This window comes from Phalangium opilio, unplaced genomic scaffold (genome assembly GCF_054372755.1).
Source record: "Phalangium opilio isolate 3A_F unplaced genomic scaffold, DU_Popi_V2 ptg000013l_1, whole genome shotgun sequence".
In the NCBI taxonomy this organism is placed as follows: Eukaryota; Metazoa; Arthropoda; class Arachnida; order Opiliones; family Phalangiidae; genus Phalangium; species Phalangium opilio.
Window position 1 is genome coordinate 6,316,189 of NW_028324148.1, and position 20,671 is coordinate 6,336,859.

Here is a 20,671-nt window from a genome sequence, read left to right on the forward strand (position 1 = left end):
ATCCGCGCCGAGTATCATAGGATGCGGTATTTGACGAGACAACATATTGAGATCTTGGTCAGAGCTGGAGCCCGATGGATCATAGAGGGAGGACAATTGGAGAGGTTGGCCTCTCCAAGATATAGAAATCGTGATACCTTCAACTGTGGGCGGGGGTGTCACAGTAAGTTCGGTTGGTGAGAGGTGTTTCGCAGCAAAAATCGCTACGCCACCGCCACGGGGTGGGAGGAGAGTTGGGTCAGAGGGGCGATCTTTTCGAAAAATCGTATAGTAATCGGTATAGGCGTTGAGGGTTGCATGTTTGGGTTGTAGCCAGGTTTCTTGTAGAAGGATGATATGTGGAGTATATGTTTGGATTAGGGCGACAAGGTCACCTTGATTGGCCAGAATGCTACGAGCGTTCCATTGAATGATAGTGAGATTGGGATATGGCGTATTATTGGGCAAAACAATTTCTGAGGGCGTGTTGTTTGTCTTCCGGAAGTTTTTTAAGGATATCTTGCCGGTTGATGGTAGTCTTCAGAGTGCGGTTGAGGAGGACAGTGAAAAGGGAAATTATTTCGTCAAAGGAGGGCGGAGTCGGTTTGGCTAGGGTAACTACGATGTCGCAAAGCACATTGAGGATATCTTCGGGCTGGCAGGAGGGAAGGATGGGGCCGGAGGGGGGGCGGGTAGGGGGGTGGAAGGGGAGACGATTGGTTGGGGGAAGGTGGACAGGGGGAAGGGGTGGGAAGTCTGTAGCCGAGAAGGTCGGAGTGGGGTTAAGTTTATTAAAGGCCTGTATAGCGGCATAGCGAGAGAGATTTTGTTGCTCTTGGAGTCTGATGATTTGAACTTCTTTTAGTCGTTGAGGGCATTTGATAGAAGACGCAATGTGATCGGAATTTCCACAGTTAGCACAGTGTTTCTGTCCTTGACAATCCTGGCCATCCGGGTGATTAGCTCCACATGTAACACAGCGGAAATTACTTTTACAGTGTTTTTGAGTATGTCCAAAGTGACGGCATCGTTTACATTGCATTGGTTGACGAACATAAGGAGCAACCTTATAAATTTGATAATACATTCGCACTTCTGTGGGAAGGTCTGCGGATCCGAAGTTGAGGAGATAGGTGGAGCTAGTGGCCCCTAGTCGGGTTATTTTTTTGCAGGGAAGGCCTTGCCGTTCCAAAGCATCCGCTATTAAAGGTTCCGTTAGATTTTCGGGGACTCGATAAATTACCCCTTTATTTCCTGGTTCCTGCGGGTGGCCGGGTGTAGTGATTGAAAATTTGATTTTGTCCATATGATCCCACTTCATTAATGTGGCATGTTGTTGGGAGGTTAATGGTGCAACCAGTAAGGCTCCACCACGTAGTACTCGCAAATCCTTAACTTCTCCTACAGTATGTTCGATATGGTGGCAAAGTTTTATAAAGTCCGTATCATGGAACGTTGGGCCTTGGCCCTGTTTGGTCTGTTCCGGCGTAATCTTTCCTTCTCGGGTGTCTTTTGGTTGAAAAATAAGCGGTTTAATTACTTCAGTAGTGGCATTTAGATCCATGTCCTCAGATTGTCGTGGTTGAGAGTTCGTGGTAGGTTGTTCGTCATCGTAATTGGGTGAGTTAGGAGGGTCGCTTGACTCTTTTTTCCGTTTTTTAGGGGAGTTCATAGCAGAACAGAAAGGGAGGGGGAAGGGGAGAAAGCAAGAGGGGAGGGAAAAGCTGATACACTTACACAGAAACCAGAGCACAAAGAACGTGACTGGCAAACGCACTGTCAAAAGTCAGAGTGTCAATGCTTATAAGTAGTTCCAAAGTACTTTTCCTCTGAAAAGTAAAAAACAAAAAACACGTTTTTACAACAGAACGCGGAGCAGACGAAACCAAACCAAAGATACACGCCCCAGGAATGGAAACAGGCTGGGAAATAAGCCTAATTTTTAAACTAGTCCTTGGGACCAGTGACCCCCCTAGGGTCCGAAATAATAAACTGGTCTCCGGACTGGTCCCAGGCTTTGTTCTCTTATAGATTTGCAATTAATAAACTGGTCCCGAGGACCAGTAAGCCCCACTTTTTGAATTAAAAAACTAGTCCAAGCAATTAATAAACTGGTTTTGGACCAGAGGAAGTGTGCTATTTCCCAGACTGAATGGAAACTGTAGCTTCCTCTAGTGTAAATTTTTGTCTTTCCCCTCTTAGTACGCTCCAAAGGCAGGCTCGGTTGACCGAGGTATTTCCGGGCTACATTGAAATTGCATAGACCGGAAGTTCCTAGGTCAACCCAACCCCCAGACATAACTTCCATTCCTGGAGCGTATATTTTCTTTGATCAAACCCTTCAAACTTTAAAAACAGGGGAGGAAACAAGCAAATCCTTTTAGGCTATTTTAACTTTGAATGTTGATTACTCGTCAAATAACGGACGGAAAATTATGAAATAGGTCTCAATAGAGTGCTGTCAGAAGTGCTGGTGTGACGTCACCCATGCTGTTTTCCCATAAAGAAAAAACGGTAACTGTCATGGCCGCCCATTGCTAAAGGCAGACTCGTGACGTTTAACCTTGGCTCTGACGTCACAACTGACAGCACTCTATATAGATTAGAACTTACTTGACTTCTCATTTAAAATTCGGCCACGAAAAAAATAGGTAAATATATTAAAAATGCTACAAAACTAAGTCCACTTCCGAATTTTTCTTCTTATAGAAAAAGCATTAGGAGGAAAACTGGGTTGGTAGTTTGGTACCAGTCTGGGAAATAAGGATATTTTTTAAACTAGTCCTTGGGACCAGTGACCCCCTAGTGTCCTAAATATTAAACTGGTCTCCGGAGTGGTCCCAGCCTTTGTTCTCCTACAGATTTGCAATTAAAAAACTGGTCCCCCCCCACTTTTTGAATTAAAAAACTAGTCCAAGCAATTAGTAAACTGGTTTCGGACCAGAGGAAGAGTGCTGCTATTTCCCAGACTGGGACTCGCCAATGCCCGTTACTAATTTAATTACTAATACTACTTCTACTACCACTACTACTCAGGTGAAACTATTAGTCCCATCGATACCTTGTAGCCAAGAAGAAACTAAAAAATTGATGAAGCGCGCTTCTATAGAATCCTCGCCCGCTCGGTCAGGTTCTATATCCCTCCCATTCCTCTCTCTCTTGGAGCTCACTAGTCACTAACCACAGTTCGGACCAGGGTTGGAAATAAGGTGAATTTTGTTAGTGGTCCTCGGGACCAGCGACCCCTCTTGTTCGAATTATTAAACTGGTCCTTGGGACCAGTGACCCTCGCATTAATTATTATTTTACCGGTCCCACTATAAATGAAATTTCTAAAATGGTGAGAATAAAAAGCAGTAAAGACACAAAAGTAAAGAAGCTGAAAATTCTAATTAATTTTGAATTATTTACTGTAGGAAAAAGTACCGTATCAAAATTAAAAACAGTTAACTTTTATTTCTTATCACAATTTTTCAACTAGTTGCCACTAAATATCAAATCAACATGTCTAATGATATTTAAAGTGCTTAATCCTTTTCTGAACTATTCTTATTCCTTATTGCATTTTACATAAATTCGGTGGCAATATCATCTCTCGCTATCAGTAAGCCAGATCAAAATCCTGTAATGTGACCATACACTACTGCCTATTACGACTACTGACAACTAGTACTGGCTATGGTCTAGACTGTCGACTACAAGACACTAATTCTAGAGTATAGACGCTAGACAAGATCAATAGTCAATAGACTACAAAACTTTTGTAGGGAAGTTGTAGCTAAGGAGTACTAACTGCCTATGAGTGGTAGAATTGGTAGAAAATGTGTTGAGCTAGAAAAATTCTAATAAGGAACCCCGAATTTATAAACTGGTCCCACCGTCTATTTTTTCTAAAAACGATAATTAATAAAGTGGTCCCTGGAACCACTTACCCCAGATTTTTGAATAAATAAACTGGTCCCAGCAATTAATAAACTGGTTTTGGACTTGTAAACCTGTCTTATTTCCAACCCTGGTTCGGACCGCTCCTCTATACTTTCGTTTTCTCTCCTACTATCTCTGCAACCTTCTTTCAACAAGCGACTATAGAGGAGGCAGTATAGTATCAGGCTGGCATGCCGTAGGTCCCAGTGGTGGTGGAGAAAAAAATAAATATTATAAATTTAAAAATCGTTGTCAAAAAAAAAATATGGAGCCAGCGCCACCTAGAAGTGGTTTTACGAAGTACTAATTAAAAATAACAAGCAAAAAGAGAATAAGAAACTAACGAAGATGCATTTAGAAACAATTTCTTATTTTAATGATGAAATGTGAACCATTAACATTTGTCTTTTAGACCTCGCTTTCTTGCTTTAGTGCAAAGTTTTTGTGATTTATTGTAAACCATTTATTTATTTATTTATTTTTTGCTTTATTGTAAACTGCTTTTTATGCCAGTGCTTGCAAGGCTCCTTTATATTTAGTATTCAAGATCAAATGGATAAAACTTGTGTCCTTTAATCCTGTAAAATTGCAATTTAAATTAGAAAGAAGATATTGAAAAGTACAATACAATATTATTTAATATATTACCAATCCAAGGCCACATATCTGAACCTAGGCAAAGAATTCAAAGTATCCATATCTTCTTTAGTTAACTCAAAGTCAAAGACCTAACGAATAATAAAGGCAATGATTGTCAGTTTACAAATTTATTAAACAAATAAGAACTAGTGTAAATGCCACTAGATCAGGGATAAGGGAGGTCAGATGGATTGGAAATGATGATGGGCGACGTGCGGCACCGTATCTCTCCCAGTGTACCTCGCGCACGCCCCTACCCTTCCGTAGGCGATTGCTAAGTGCTGCCGCGTAGCGCCATTTTATTTGAATGAGAACTAGCTTCTATTTTTGAGATAGAGGGAGCGTCCTTTACAATTTTGTCCGGCACGACCCTACCTAACCGCTGGGGATGATGGGAGGACTACGGTGCCGTAGGTGGGGGTACAAAGGCAAAGCTATAGGTATGGGGGTTTCCACTCCATTACTCTCTCCTTCAAGACTAGATGCTCCCATAATCGAAGGGGGAAGTTGACTGCCCCACTAAGCTTAGCAAAGGCTAGTTTTAGCTCCGCCCTAGTCATTTAAAGCATAGTGCGGCTCCAGTGGATCCCCTACAAGGGGACTTTCCTCCTAAACTCCGGGTTTGGCTTGGCAAAGGCCAGTGGGCGGGATTTATACATGCACGTATAAATCCCGCCCACAAATGCCTCTAGCTTCGCAAGCCAAAACTGGAGTTCGCAAGGAAAGTCGACTTGTAGGGGAACCAGGAGACCCGCGCCATGCTTTAATAATATAATAACACTTTCGTGGTAAAATATGATATAAAATTGTAAATTCACATTCCCTTTAAAGTTGATAGACCACTTCCCATCCTCATTTAGAAAAAAATAGTATTTCTTTTCAGGAGTACGTGATTATGGTACTTGTGAATATAAGTTGCGGAGCCAAAACCCAACCTTCCAAACTTAATAAATATGATGAAAGCATTAATCTTATCAGCCAAAGGCGAGATTAAAAATGAAGGTTAAAAGCTTAGGACATTCATTCCTCAAAACACAATGGTGTGATAATAAAAAGACCGCAGTAATCTAATGAATTGCCTAAGTAAGATAACACTCAATACACAGCAACTATCTCTTTTCACTTAAGATAACAATTTAGGTCAAAGTATTTTGTACAATTGGAAGTTATCAATGAAGCTTAAATTCAAACTATCGCTAAAACATCTTAAAGGGAGGGTGAAGTAGAAAATCAAGTGATTTTTTAACGATTCTTCTACTAATTATAAGACCAGTCTGCATAGTGAAACTTTCAGGAAATACTTCCGAATGATTTTAAAATTCAAATTAGATTCAGATTTTAAGGATAATTTTAAAGGTCCTCCGGCCAATCGCGTAACGCCCTGCCTTTTTATTAACAAAATTCTCGTGGCACGCTCCGTGTCTCGCGCCACGATTATCACGTCGCGCGCGAATTTTATCAAATCTCGTGATAAATTTCATTCAACACGGAGCATGCGTGCCACGAGAATTTTGTTAATAAAAAGGCAGGGCGTTACGCGATTGGCCGGAGGTCCTTCTTTTAAAATTATCCTTAAAATCTGAACCTAATTTGAATTCTAAAATCATTCGGAGACTGTATTTCCTGAATGTTTCACTATGCAGACTGGTCTTATAATTAGTAGAATAATCGATAAAAATCACTTGATTTTCTACTTCACCCTCCCTTTAAGACGTTGTTAAGACGTTAATTTTAAATATCAGTGACTCAGCAAGGTTTAATCACCAATTACACAAGCATTTAAATACCAATTTCCTCCAAAACCACTTCTATCTATTTACGCATATTTAGAACAAAATAGAAGCATCAGTTTTTGGTTAAATACAAAATAAATTTTCCCCCAACTTTTTGTGCCCATTTAATTCAAGATGTATAAAATCTAGTTTATGGTTAGTACTGACATCCAGTTATACTTACGTTTAAGTTGGCAGCAATTCTTTCCTTATTTACACTCTTTGGAATTACGATAACCCCACGTTGAACTTGATACCTAATTAATACCTAATTAAGAAAAAAAATTACTAACCTTTGCAGATAAAAAAGACCAAATAAAACAAATTTGATAAATACCTGGGCTACAGATTTTTTATGCTTGTCAGCAATTTCCTTCACTTTAGGGTCTTCCATCAAAACAGGGTCAGCTGGTTTACCCCTTTCCCGTAAAAAAAAAAAAATTAAAACGTAGTAGTCGCCCCAGCCAAATTTAAGCATTTTTTGACAATTGTAGCATGGATAATGAATGCGCGTGAGGAAATTTGTTTTCACTCTACAGGATCGGCAACTCCCTATCTCGAACGACAGCTTATTCTGTATATACTCTGTTACAACATCGGTTGTCAGCATGCGCAAAGCTAGGACTCTATGTAACGTAACTTTGTACGTGCTGTCAAGAGACTAAATACTTCAGGATCTTCAGGACTTAAAATATCCGGGAGTTTTTTAGCTCGAGTGCATGCAAGGACCTCTAGGCCTTAGTTTCAAATACGTGTAGTAGGCTGTAGGTAATTTCACACGCATTTGAAACTAAGGCCTAGAATTCCGTGCGCTCGAGCTAAAAAACTCGCGAATATTTTAAATCCTGAAGGTCCTGAAGTTTTTTGTCTCTTGACAGCACGTACAAAGCTAGGTTACATAGAGACCTAGGTTTACGCGTGCTGACAACCGATGTTGTTACAGAGCATATACAGAATAAGGTGTCGTCCGAGATAGGGAGTTGCCTATCCTGTAGAGTGAAAACAAATTTCCTCACGCGCATTCTTTATCCATGCCTGTACTAATAATAAATTGGAAAATTACTAATTACATTGGTCTGTCTGGAGAGCCAAGAGGACTGTAGGCTGTGACAACGATTCCATTTTCTTCACAGAATTTGATTAGTTTATTTTGATTCAGATATGGATGGCATTCAACCTATCAGAAATAAAATGTATATTTTCCATTATACTAAACATCTAACGCCACGCAAATATTAATAGTAGAATACCAACTTGCAATGCGGCTGGCTTAACAGTAGCTTCTTTGAGGACTCTGCTAATTTGTTCACTATTGAAGTTGGACAAGCCAATGGCTTTGGCTAAACCCGCGTTGTAAACATCTTCCATGCCCTGAATAAATTTTTTTATCCATGTAAATTACATAGAATAGACAGCAAAAAACACTCCTCCCCAATATCAAACCCATTATAAAAGATTCTAGCAATTAATTATAAAATATATTTGATCCCGGGTAGCTATATATTCTGTAACTTCGACTGAACAACCTCAGATTTATATAACAAAAGATAGAATTGATTTCTGTGAATTCAAAAATATCAAGCTTTTAATTCTCCCTCCGATTTCTGCTGCTTATTTGGCCGCAATATGCATTTGAAAATGCTTCATTTCAAATTATTTGTAATCCACTTTTTATGAAAGGCTAAAACGTTTCCCGTAGTCTGACGTCACGGATATATTTTTCCCCTTAGAGATGGCGCCACTCTCTCCGCTATCAGACCCAGAGTTTAGACTGGCGAGAAGCTCGAGACGCGTATAGGATTCCCGCGCCTTTTTTCCCCCCTCACGTCATATTGATGTCATCAAACGGGCGAACAAGCTCGACAATCTGAAGTTCATCATTCAATTTGGGAGGGCGGGTATTATCACTAATTCGGAGATATTTTTGTAGTTAAAGGGACACGTTCAGGTAACATTATACCTTAAAAGAATGGCCTTTTTCTAAATATAAAGGGAAAAACATTAAAAATAAATGATCTCTTATTACAAAATAGAAAATAATTTGCTTCTAATTAGTTTTAAAAACGAGTACTACTGCACCAGCATTGGTTTATTGGCGTCTGCTAAATCGAACCACTTACCCCGACGTGATTATTAGTATTATGACATTCTGGGAAAGGTAAGGGGTAAGAGGTTTGAGCCACTAAACCAATGGCAGCGCAATAGTCCTCGTTTGTAAGCCTAATAAATTGCTAATTAGCCTTATTCCTGATCAGCGCCACCTACCCATAGCGGCGACTTTGAGAACTACTGTAATCGGCAAGCTAACCAGATGTCGCTAAAAATCTGGTGACGTCACTGGCGGGCACCCTCGGGGTCTGACCAAAAATTAGCACGCTTTAAAGCTCGTTGATGTTAATTTCAGCGTCATTATTTGAATTAAATTACGAAATAGGACTAAATCGGGCTCCAAACTTCTTTGTCAACGATATCCAACACTTACCTAAAGGTAATAACTAATTTTACGGCGTTTTCGGAGCTTTTAAAGTAGCGCTACTCGCTAAGCCTTGGCGTGCTACTTTAAATAAAACAAAGCAGGCTAATTTTTGGTCAGACTCCGAAAGTGCCCGTCAGTGGCGACATCTGGAGTGGTTGGCTTGCCGATTACAATAGTTCTCAAAGTCGCCGCTATGGGTAGGTGGCGCTGATCAGGAATAAGGCTGCTAATTATTTTGTAATAAGAGATACTTTGTTAAATTTATTTTTTTAATATTTTCCCTTGTATGTTTAGAAAAGGGCCGTACTTTTAACGTTATGCTACCAGTCATTATCCTTAAAAATTCCTTTATTTCTTGTAAACTTGGACGCATATTACGAACTATAGTACAACTGGTAGTGGGAAGTGATTTGAGGCTGATATACATACCTTCCAAGTATCAAGAAAATCTGTTTCTTCAGTAATAATTTGTCCGTCTTCCCCTCTTGGAAACTTATCATCTCCATCCTAACGTGGAAAAGAAATTAAATCAATATTAAACTTGAAATAAATCTTACTATCTCATTACCTTGAAGGCGAATGGCCAGTGCACCAGGTAAAGATCTACGTAATCAAGGCCGAGCAAACTAAGGGTCTTCTTGCAACATTCCGTAACTCTTTCCCTTCTATGGTAAGTGTTCCAGCACTAAATAAGAATCATGGTTTCAATTTAAGATGTTAACGAAGTAAGTATTAATTTAAATTAATACTTTAGAAGTGATAAAGATATCCTCTCTTTTCACTTTTCCAGACGCAAAGACTTCCTTCAGAGCTTCTCCGACCTCATTTTCATTTTCATAGACTAGGGCGCAGTCAATGTGTCGGTATCCAATATCAATGGCATCAATTACAGCGGCCTTAACCTCACCAGGCTTGGACTGTAAATTTTGCGAAATCGTTTATAAGTGGTACAGTAAGATCTCTCATTTAATTAAAGCAAATGTCGGTTCCTGCACGCTCTGACATGCAGCACTAATCTTGAACCAGGGTTCATACGAAATTTCGAAACCCAATTTCCCTGATATTTCCAGGTTTTCCAGAGTACTTCTTATAAATTTCCAGGTGCATTTTTTGCATTGGAGGAGTGTTATAATTTCAAATAGGGTAACCAGACTACACCTACAACCACATTATATAGGCTCATGCCTCTGTGGTTGCCAGTAGCTTTGGGGCCACTTGAAATGAAATGTTTTCAGAGATGACCGATTTAAAAGATATTTTGAAGGTCAGTGTCGTAATTTAGCTCTATGGTCTTAGATATTTCCAGTCAAAGGAAAGGTCACCTCATAAAAGGTCTACGGCGAAATTCAATTAGAGAAATCAAAGTAATTGATGCCGTTTTAAATCAAAAACAAAACATTCACTTGAACTGGATTAATTTTAAATAATAAGTTAAACATTTGCTATTTGCTGAGCGAGCGAAGCGAGCTCCACGATTTTGGACTTTGATCTCGCTATTTTTGCGTTTAAACCGTCATAAGACGATTTTTTGGTGCACCAAATTAGATTATGGGTCCCACTGAAGTGTATTTGTTTCACTTTATTTCATTTCCCTGATTTTTTGGGAAAAAATTTATTTTCCCTGATTTTTCGAAGAAATTTTCATTTTCCCTGATATTTCCCTGATTTTTTTCCTCTACACCAATTTCCCTGATATTTCCAGGTTTTCCCTGTTTTCCATGTTCGTATGAACCCTGATTGAACCCACCAAATTTACCTTAAACGGTAGTTTTGGACTCTTCTAAAACAATAGACCGATAAAAATATTCGCCTACTAGTTGTTTTTACTGCAATACACACCGCCTCGAGAGGCTCAAAAGTGTGGTCCATCATGATTGGTCGGAATATGTGGTCAACTTAGTAGAGCGTTTTATACTAATAATGCAATAACATTTTCCGATCAGGCAGGGAAATAAGGTTTTAAGTATTTTTCTGAATAAAGCAGACTGGTCACCACTTTTCTTGTAGTATTATATTATACTCGTTAGTCGAGTAGAGCTGGAGGCCGGCGCGTCCGAGGCTAAGCCTCTATTTTGAAAAAAATATTTAAAAACTAAAATAACAATAGAAAAAGTACTAAGCCTTAACTGCGTTGTTGATAACAACAAGAACTCTAAGCAGACGACAACTAAGAGCAATGAAAAGACTCTTCGTAGTTAAGGATTTCAAGTAGAATTGAGAATAATATGAACCGATCCGAAATGACTTCAATAGGGACTTGGCAGTACTACGTCATGCAACGTCAGGCTACCTTCCACTAGTGCTAAAAACATACCAGGAGGAGGGGCTTATATAGCTTTCATTCTGTAAAAAAAAACATACCATAATGGCGCTGGGGGCGGAGTTAAGCCCGAATTGCCAAGTCCCTATTAAAAAATCCAGTACTACTGAAGGAAAAATAACTTGCAAGCGAATTTTTTTATCGGTCTATTTACCGGTAAATTATAAAACAATACGCCAATAGCTTTGGGTAATTTACCGGTAAATTATAAAACAATACGCCAATAGATTTTGGTAATTTACCGGTAAATTATAAAATAATACACCAATAGATTTTGGTAATTTACCGGTAAATTATAAAATAATACACCAATAGATTTTGGTAATTTACCGGTAAATTATAAAATAATACGCCAATAGCTAATTTTGGTAATTTACCGGTAAATTATAAAATAATACGCCAATAGATTTTGGTAATTTACCGGTAAATTATAAAATAATACGCCAATAGATTTTGGTAAATTACTGGTAAATTATAAAATAATACGCCAATAGATTTTGGTAATTTACCGGTAAATTATAAAATAATACGCCAATAGATTTTGGTAATTTACCGGTAAATTATAAAATAATACGCCAATAGATTTTGGTAATTTACCGGTAAATTCTAAAATAATACGCCAATAGCTTTTTGTAATTTACCGGTAAATTATAAAATAATACGCCAATAGCTAATTTTGGTAATTTACCGGTAAATTATAAAATAATACGCCAATAGCTTTTTGTAATTTACCGGTAAATTATAAAATAATACGCCAATAGCTTTTTGTAATTTACCGGTAAATTATAAAATAATACGCCAATAGCTAATTTTGGTAATTTACCGGTAAATTATAAAATAATACGCCAATAGATTTTGGTAATTTACCGGTAAATTATAAAACAATACGCCAATAGCTTTTGGTAATTTACCGGTAAATTATAAAATAATACGCCAATAGCTTTTGGTAATTTACCGGTAAATTCTAAAATTATACGCCAATAGCTTTGGGTAATTTACCGGTAAATTCTAAAATAACACGCCAATAGCTTTTGGTAATTTACCGGTAAATTCTAAAATAATAAGCCAAAAGCTTTTGGTAATTTACCGGTAAATTCTAAAATAATAAGCCAAAAGCTTTAGGTAATTTACCGGTAAATTCTAAAATAATAAGCCAAAAGCTTTAGGTAATTTACCGGTAAATTCTAAAATAATATGCCATTAGCTTTTGGCAATTTACCGGTAAATTCTAAAATAATAAGCCAAAAGCTTTAGGTAATTTACCGGTAAATTCTAAAATAATATGCCATTAGCTTTTGGCAATTTACCGGTAAATTCTAAAATTATACGCCAATAGCTTTGGGTAATTTACCGGTAAATTCTACAATAACACGCCAATAGCTTTTGGTAATTTACCGGTAAATTCTACAATAACACGCCAATAGCTTTTGGTAATTTACCGGTAAATTCTAAAATTATACGCCAATAGCTTTGGGTAATTTACCGGTAAATTCTAAAATAATACGCCAATAGCTAATTTTGGTAATTTACCGGTAAATTATAAAATAATACGCCAATAGCTAATTTTGGTAATTTACCGGTAAATTATAAAATAATACGCCAATAGCTAATTTTGGTAATTTACCGGTAAATTATAAAATAATACGCCAATAGATTTTGGTAATTTACCGGTAAATTATAAAATAATACGCCAATAGATTTTGGTAATTTACCGGTAAATTATAAAATAATACGCCAATAGATTTTGGTAATTTACCGGTAAATTATAAAATAATACGCCAATAGATTTTGGTAATTTACCGGTAAATTATAAAATAATACGCCAATAGATTTTGGTAATTTACCGGTAAATTATAAAATAATACGCCAATAGATTTTGGTAATTTACCGGTAAATTCTAAAATAATACGCCAATAGCTAATTTTGGTAATTTACCGGTAAATTATAAAATAATACGCCAATAGCTTTTTGTAATTTACCGGTAAATTATAAAATAATACGCCAATAGATTTTGGTAATTTACCGGTAAATTATAAAATAATACGCCAATAGATTTTGGTAATTTACCGGTAAATTATAAAATAATACGCCAATAGATTTTGGTAATTTACCGGTAAATTCTAAAATTATACGCCAATAGCTTTGGGTAATTTACCGGTAAATTCTAAAATTATACGCCAATAGCTTTGGGTAATTTACCGGTAAATTCTAAAATTATACGCCAATAGCTTTGGGTAATTTACCGGTAAATTCTAAAATAATATGCCATTAGCTTTTGGCAATTTACCGGTAAATTCTAAAATTATACGCCAATAGCTTTGGGTAATTTACCGGTAAATTCTACAATAACACGCCAATAGCTTTTGGTAATTTACCGGTAAATTCTACAATAACACGCCAATAGCTTTTGGTAATTTACCGGTAAATTCTACAATAACACGCCAATAGCTTTTGGTAATTTACCGGTAAATTCTACAATAACACGCCAATAGCTTTTGGTAATTTACCGGTAAATTCTAAAATTATACGCCAATAGCTTTGGGTAATTTACCGGTAAATTCTAAAATAATACGCCAATAGCTAATTTTGGTAATTTACCGGTAAATTATAAAATAATACGCCAATAGATTTTGGTAATTTACCGGTAAATTATAAAATAATACGCCAATAGATTTTGGTAATTTACCGGTAAATTATAAAATAATACGCCAATAGATTTTGGTAATTTACCGGTAAATTATAAAATAATACGCCAATAGATTTTGGTAATTTACCGGTAAATTATAAAATAATACGCCAATAGATTTTGGTAATTTACCGGTAAATTATAAAATAATACGCCAATAGATTTTGGTAATTTACCGGTAAATTATAAAATAATACGCCAAAAGATTTTGGTAATTTACCGGTAAATTATAAAATAATACGCCAATAGATTTTGGTAATTTACCGGTAAATTCTAAAATAATACGCCAATAGCTAATTTTGGTAAACAAAACATATTGCTAATTTACCAGTAAATTGCAAAATCATTATTAAAATCGTTGACAAAAAGTATTGATAATTTAGTTATACGACACGTATGCCTAATCAATTTCATGGAAAGTAGAATAAGTATTTGTCTATCACGTACTAATAAAATCCTACAAAGCTGTATTTAGTTGGCATTCTTAGCTTATTCCCGAATCTTCACCATCAGTAATTAAGTAAATACCTATCAAAGTAAAGAAACCGGCAATATTACCTTCCAGGTTCCAAGGCCAATAATTGGCATAGTTCTTCCATTTGTAAGTTTCAAATCGTTAACTGCCATGATAAAGATTCTTCGAATTCAATACACGCGCACCTAGCCCTGTGTTGTGTGTTGCTCGAATGGAATAAGTGTAACCAAATCCAGGCAAGTGACTTGTTAGTGACTGAGTGACAGACTGTAAGAGAGACTTTGATTTCTACTTCAGCCGGTACAGGCCCGCCATCTATAAGAGCGACGATTATTTACGGCGTTTTCACATTGTCTACTGATAAGGAGCAATATTAAAGGAGACCTAGGTGGGATCATATAATGTATTTTTTTAGGAACGGTTCTAGCTCCGATAAAACTGCTCCATGGAAAATTCCTACGGAAAACGGCATAAAACGTCTTATCAAGAAAACAACTTTTATATTATTTATGTGACGGCAGTCAATTTGCTGAAAAAAAAGATAATACCTAATTCACAGCCCACTCGATCTTGCGCACGTGAGCGCAAGCTGTACTCGCCATAGTGTCTATGGTGCTCGCTAAAGATGCACATGTAATCGGTTAAACACAACTTATAGGCGGGAATTTCAAAAGTTACGAAAAATTAAGGTGGTGTTCTAAGGTAGGAAGTAGGCTTTTATAACAGGGAGGAAAGATGGAGTCGAAATCAATGAAAAAAACAAATTCATCGAAATCAAGCTAACATACGTATGAAATCATCCAAATAGCATAAGTATGACCATATGTTCATAATATCAAATGTGGATGAGAGGGACAGTATGACCAAATGGCCATAGAGCCTGTGTTAAAAAACGCGGACATCAAAGATTCGCCAATAACTATTTAGTTTACTAGTGACTGATGGACTTGCAAACTCGCGATTGAAAGTAGTTCAGACATTTATGCTCCTTGGTTTAACCCACTAGATCACGCGAATCACGACGCAATTAAGCTGCCCGCGCTATAGCTAAATTACCGAGATTTGTTTTAAACGTATCTAGTTTTATGTGCTCTTTTATTGCTTCGATAACCTTACTTAAATCTATATTCAAATACCTTTTAAAGCATTATCAGCTACTCTGTCCATAGCCCCCTGGATCACGCGACTCGCGGACGCAGGCTGCTCGCGCTATAGAAGCCCGCCCAAAGATTAATGGCGAATTCCACTGGGTCCTCCCGGAGCGCTCCCATGGAGCAATAAAAATAAGAGACCCTAATTACGGAAAAACAGTCTTTAACGATCCGGCAACTACTCCTCCCATGTTTATTGCTCCATGGGAGCGCTCCGGGAGGACCCAGTGGAATTCGCCATTATTTTCCTATGCTAAAGCGCGTATCGGGGATTTTGCTCGAAAAATCAAAGCCGTCAGCTTTTAACATGGTCGTCTATGGGAGGAACACTGTTTTTTGGCCCTAATTTGGCAAATAATGGCTCAAATCTCTTGAAATTTTAATCGGATGTGTAAAATAAGGTTTGTGATTTTTGTGCAAAGTTTCAAAAGATTACATCTTGTAGTTTTTTTGTAAAAAAATGAAAACTTAGCCAAAAATCAAAGCCGTCAGCTTTTAACATGGCCGTCTATGGAAAGAACACCATTTTTTCGCCCTAATTTGGCAAATACTGGTTCAAATTTCTTGAAATTTTAATGAGAGGTGTACTGAAGGATTTTTAATGATCGGGCAAAGTTTTAAAGCTCTAAAACCAATAGTTTCGTGCCGAAACCTTACCGGGAAATTTAAAATGAGTAATGGTTGTGCTCATGTACAAACAAAGCTTTATTTAATTTCAGGGGAAAAATATTGGTTTTAGAGCTTTGAAACTTTGCTCGGTCATTAATATTCCTTCAGTACACCTCTCATTAAAATTTCAAGAAATTTGAGTCAGTATTTTCAAAATTAGGGGCAAAAAACCTGGTCCCCCATAGACGGCGATTGTTAAAGCTGACGGATTTGATTTTCGGCTAAGTTTATATTTTTTTACAAAAAAGACTACTAGATATAGTCTTTTGAAACTTTGCACAAAAATCACAAACCTTATTTTACACCTCTCATTAAAATTTCAAGGGATTTGAGCCAGTATTTGCCAAATTAGGTCCCTCATAGACGGCCATGTTAAAAGCTGACGGCTTTGATTTTCGGCTAAGTTTTAATTTGTTTTTACAAAAAAACTACACGATATAATCTTTTGAAATTTTGCACAAAAATCACAAACCTTATTTTACACATCCCATTTGAGCTATTATTTGCCAAATTAGGGCCAAAAAAGGGTGTTCCTCCCATAGACGACCATGTTAAAAGCTGACGGCTTTTATTTTCGGCTAAAAATGATTGATAGGCGGTTTTGGGCCCATTGGGCGGGCTTCTATAGCGCGAGCAACCTGCGTCCGCGAGTCGCGTGATCCAGGGGGCTATGCTCTGTCCTTACTACAAACACAAATCGAGGAAGTTCTAACATACGCAATAGCAGACGACGGTAACCGCACAACCGCGAATTAACACAAGACGTGTTTTAAGGGAGTGAACAGGCCCAGTAAAACGCCAATAAAACGGTCAACTACGGCGAAACTCTGATGACTCGCGACTTTTGGCCATTTTCATACTTTTCCTCTCATCCACTTTTGATAATATGTGTTCCATAAGTCTGTCACTGGTTACTGAGAGCTTGTCATTAAGTGACGTAAGTGAAACGTCATAGATTCTCGTAAAGCGACGCTTGGTGAGGCGCTGTCGAAGCTTAGTACAGACTAAATAGGAAGATGGACTGCAAAATCGAGTGTAGTCAATTCTCGCGTCGTTCTCAAACTAGCTCTCAGCCTGGATGAATGATAGTGCCTGTGGATTTATTAATTTCCCTTTGGCCAAGCCTTCCAAAACACTATAGAAAAGGCGCGGAAAAAGGGGGGATGAAATCGTGAATTCCCAAAAAATGAGAAAAGATTTTAGCGCGAGTTCCGGTTGAGAAAGTACTTTCCGAGCATGAACGCAAATGCAAACAAAGGAGTCTGATATAGAATGTGAACTTCAACTCTTTGAGAGTCAAGACAAAGCCCACTCGATCATGCACTCCACGACGCAAACTGCTCGCGCTGTAGAAGCCCGTTCAAAGAATTCTATTTACATGCATATGAGCGACTTTTTAAGAAAATTCAAAGGAACCCAAAATAACATAAGTTCTACGGAAGGAGGTAGACTTATTTGGCCAGACCAAGTCCTATTGATCGAAATGACCTGAAATTTTAATGAAACATGTGTTTCGATGTATGTTATTATTTTAAAAAAGATTCAAGCTCCTAGAGGGGATAGTTCTTTATATATATAAAAGTTATTTTCCAAAGTCAAAATGATGGGTTGTCAGGGTTGAGTGCTAAGACTGAATGTATCTTCGGATCTACTGGTCTAAATGTGTTGAAATTTTAATGAGAAGTGTGTTACTATCTATTCTATTATATTTAAAATTATTCAAGCCTTTAGAGAAAATAACCATTTTTTAAATAAAAATTAATTTCCAATGTCAAAATTTTAAATTCAGTACCTAGGGACCGCCCATAAACTACGTCACGTAAAAATGGTATTTTCTGACCCCCCGTCCCCCAGATCACGCTTCGTCACGTTTTCTAAGACCCCCTCCCCTGAAAACCACGTTACATTTCTTTAACCCCCCCAACGGACTATGATTTTTCTTAATTTACAAATTTAATTTGATTAATTTAGAAAGAGATTCTTTCTTCTTTTCCACTCAGAAATGTTTTTGCTCGACTTGATAGTCAAAGTTCATTTCCGTTTAAAGTTTTTACAAATATCTTTTGTCTCTGAATGAGCTTTAGAACTTTAATGTCTAAATGTGCTTTTTTAGAACCTTCCAAAATATTTCCATAAAGCTTAGTTAGAGGGGCACACTTAATAGTTTTCGACATTGTCACTTGAAAACCTTAGGCTAATCGAGCTTGAGATTCAGATTTTAAAAATGTGCGAAATATTAATATTTGAAATGGCTGTTTATATATTACCAGAAGTTTGATATTACTTAAGCTATACTACATCTGAATATAGAATAATCCTTGCTTTAGTGATTACAAGAAGAACGCTAAGGCTTAGACTCTGTCGGTTAAATCAAATATTATCCGTAATAGGCTTAGCAGCCGTAGGTGAAATAAAATATGGGGTTTGGCAACTAGATCAGTGAAAGGGCTAATCGTAATAGGAGTTTTCATTCTTTTATGGTGCTCATTCACTTTCATTGCGTCTAGCCACAAATCAGCTTAGGCACAAGTAGAATAATCTTACACCAAGTTCCTATGTAAGATTTTTTGCCGTAGCCTCTGTGTCTGAAAGTTCTGACGTTAAGCTTTTTAAAGTTTCCAACGGAGCTCGCGTGAATGAAGAGATAAAATTTCTAAAATATCGGCCACGACCGAAAACGAGCTTTTGAAGCAGCGCTCCACAGCGGTGGAGAGTGAAGTAAAACAGGCGGGGTTAATTTTTTTATCGAGTAAGTTCAAGCATGGAGGGTTCATCCAAGTGCACTGTGTTTGCGTTTTTTATGGCGTGTGGTGTGCAAACGTTTTTAGAGAAAGCCGACGGAATTATATTTTTCTGGCGCGGAAATACTCCGAGTTTATTTTGAGAGCCTTTTATCCATTTCTAAATTAATACATTTACACCTAACTTGCTCCGCCATAACGTAAACTCCGATCGCCTTAGATCTACGCGAGCGGATCTACGTCTCTCTATTGGCCGAAAAGCTCATCACAAGCGGACCCAACCTCCCATCGAAAAATTTAAGTTTCGTACATTTTTTAAGGGGGGTGGAATTTCTTTAGCGAGACCCAGCTTTCCGCGGCTGATGTTAGTTTGCGCCGAGAAAAAATGTTAGTAGAGAAAAACTTTGGGTGTTCAACTACCATTTACTCTACAGTAAATACATTCGGCCTAGCCTTGGGATATCACGTTTTAGGAACACTCGAGATGAGACGTTCGTTAGAGAAAACCTGACACACATTACCCTCATTCCTAGGCTGGAAAGCTATGTCCTTTGGATCATCTCCTTTTGGCTTAGGTTATATGTAACGTTAACTCTCATGTGGGCAAACTAAGAATATCGTAGAGGTGAAACTGGAGGATAGTGTTTACACTGCAAACCAGTTATGAATGTAGCTTTCAAACTAGGGTAAACATTTGAGGCGTAGACAATTGGGTCTTTACATACACATAAAGGTTATGTCTCTCCAAAATTTATTCACTTCATTTCCTGTTTTTTCCCCATCGACTGATGTCCATGTGTCCATTCCAAGACATATACTTATTGGATGTACAATGTCGTCTGCTTTACTGTATATTCGCAATGCTTTGAATACTGCTTTAATAATTCGTAAATTTTTACATCAAAAAAAAGAGCGAAATAATTCCACATCAAGGTAAATAAGTTTGTACCTCGAGTTTGTAGTAGTAGTCCTCGTCTAGACCCGGAGAGGTAATATTTTTTTTTCCAACTTGTTGACTTCTACTCCCATCGTCAACTGACGATTAAGAAGTACGCTGCTAAGGTTACGAGAAACGTTTAACCTCCCAATGGCAGGGCTTCCACCAAAGGTTCACGCAATTGCGGTTTGGTTATCTCTTATTGTAAATCAATTGCCCTATATGCCTTAAATCTCCAAACCATAGCACATTGAAAACCACACGGAGTATAACAAAATTATTTTTGTACTCGTTTTTAGATGTGCTTTTCAGTGTTAGTGTACACACAACCATTAGTTTCAAGAAACGTGCGATTTGCAAGAAAACGATTAATAGCAATAATCCAAACCCAGTTTTTTTAGATCTCAATCATTAGTTTCAGTTTTATTCACTTTCATTGACAAATTAAAACAAACATTTTTTGCTTTAAATGGAGAAATATCGAGATAAAGTGGTCAGCTACATTTCATAGAACAGTTGTAAGAATAACCGTAGAAGTTTTTTAATTGGTCCATCAAATAAGATATAGCAACAGAAAGCAAACCCGTACGAAGTTGTTATAACGCCAATTGTGAGCCACATCTAAAAAAATTCTAAAACTGTTAATGAAACTTGTATGACGTTTATATTTAAGCTGAATTTGTTTACCATTAGGGTATAGCTGACATCGAAAACTCCGTGAGGAATCGACCATAAAGTTATAACTAATACAAAATGGACAAGGAATGCGAGATATGTCAATCTACTCAATGGAAGAAAAATTTTCGATCCGAGAATGGAGTTTATAACGCCTGAGAAGAAAATAAATTCAGTTTTCAGAAATGATTTTCAGGTCGACGATCACCCCATAATATTAAAAAATT

At 37.3% G+C, this 20,671-nt stretch overlaps 2 protein-coding genes and 1 long non-coding RNA gene across 4 annotated transcripts in view; 1 reads left to right on the forward strand and 2 right to left on the reverse strand.

Moving 5' to 3' along the window:
* Positions 1–4,252: 4,252 nt before the first annotated feature.
* On the reverse strand, positions 4,253–14,513 carry LOC149708698 (aldo-keto reductase family 1 member B1-like). Its single transcript, XM_089864225.1, has 10 exons — positions 14,355–14,513; positions 9,540–9,707; positions 9,359–9,475; positions 9,220–9,297; positions 7,569–7,685; positions 7,385–7,491; positions 6,652–6,733; positions 6,499–6,582; positions 4,552–4,631; positions 4,253–4,481 (listed from the first exon to the last, which is right to left on the reverse strand). Exons 1-10 carry the CDS (start codon positions 14,421–14,423, stop codon positions 4,439–4,441), a joined length of 945 nt encoding a protein of 314 aa, XP_089720351.1. The 5' UTR covers positions 14,424–14,513; the 3' UTR covers positions 4,253–4,438.
* Positions 14,514–15,690: 1,177 nt separating this feature from the next.
* LOC149708699 (uncharacterized) lies at positions 15,691–20,542 on the forward strand. Its single transcript, XR_016380813.1, has 2 exons — positions 15,691–17,609; positions 20,463–20,542. It is a non-coding gene; the product is annotated as an uncharacterized LOC149708699 (long non-coding RNA).
* Positions 20,162–20,671, reverse strand: part of LOC149708700 (nose resistant to fluoxetine protein 6-like) — a 71,452-nt gene continuing 70,942 nt past the window's right edge. The window contains exons 14-15 of one of the 2 annotated variants that reach the window (XM_089864228.1): positions 20,457–20,512; positions 20,162–20,390 (exon numbers count right to left, since the gene is read on the reverse strand). In XM_089864228.1, coding sequence (XP_089720354.1) covers positions 20,268–20,390; positions 20,457–20,512 — 179 coding nt within the window. In that variant the 3' untranslated portion in view covers positions 20,162–20,267. Of the gene's footprint in view, positions 20,391–20,456; positions 20,600–20,671 lie in introns of both variants that reach the window. The other variant, XM_089864227.1, reaches the window with a different exon arrangement.

Excerpts from the sequence above, each read along its gene's own strand:
- LOC149708698 (XM_089864225.1), bottom strand. The coding sequence starts at position 14,423 with ATGGCAGTTAACGATTTGAAACTTACAAATGGAAGAACTATGCCAATT. Across the intron at positions 9,298-9,358 it reads ACTGGCCATTCGCCTTCAAG|GATGGAGATGATAAGTTTCC; the intron begins GTAATGAGATAG and ends TTTCCACGTTAG. Across the intron at positions 4,482-4,551 it reads AGATATGTGGCCTTGGATTG|GATTAAAGGACACAAGTTTT; the intron begins GTAATATATTAA and ends GCAATTTTACAG.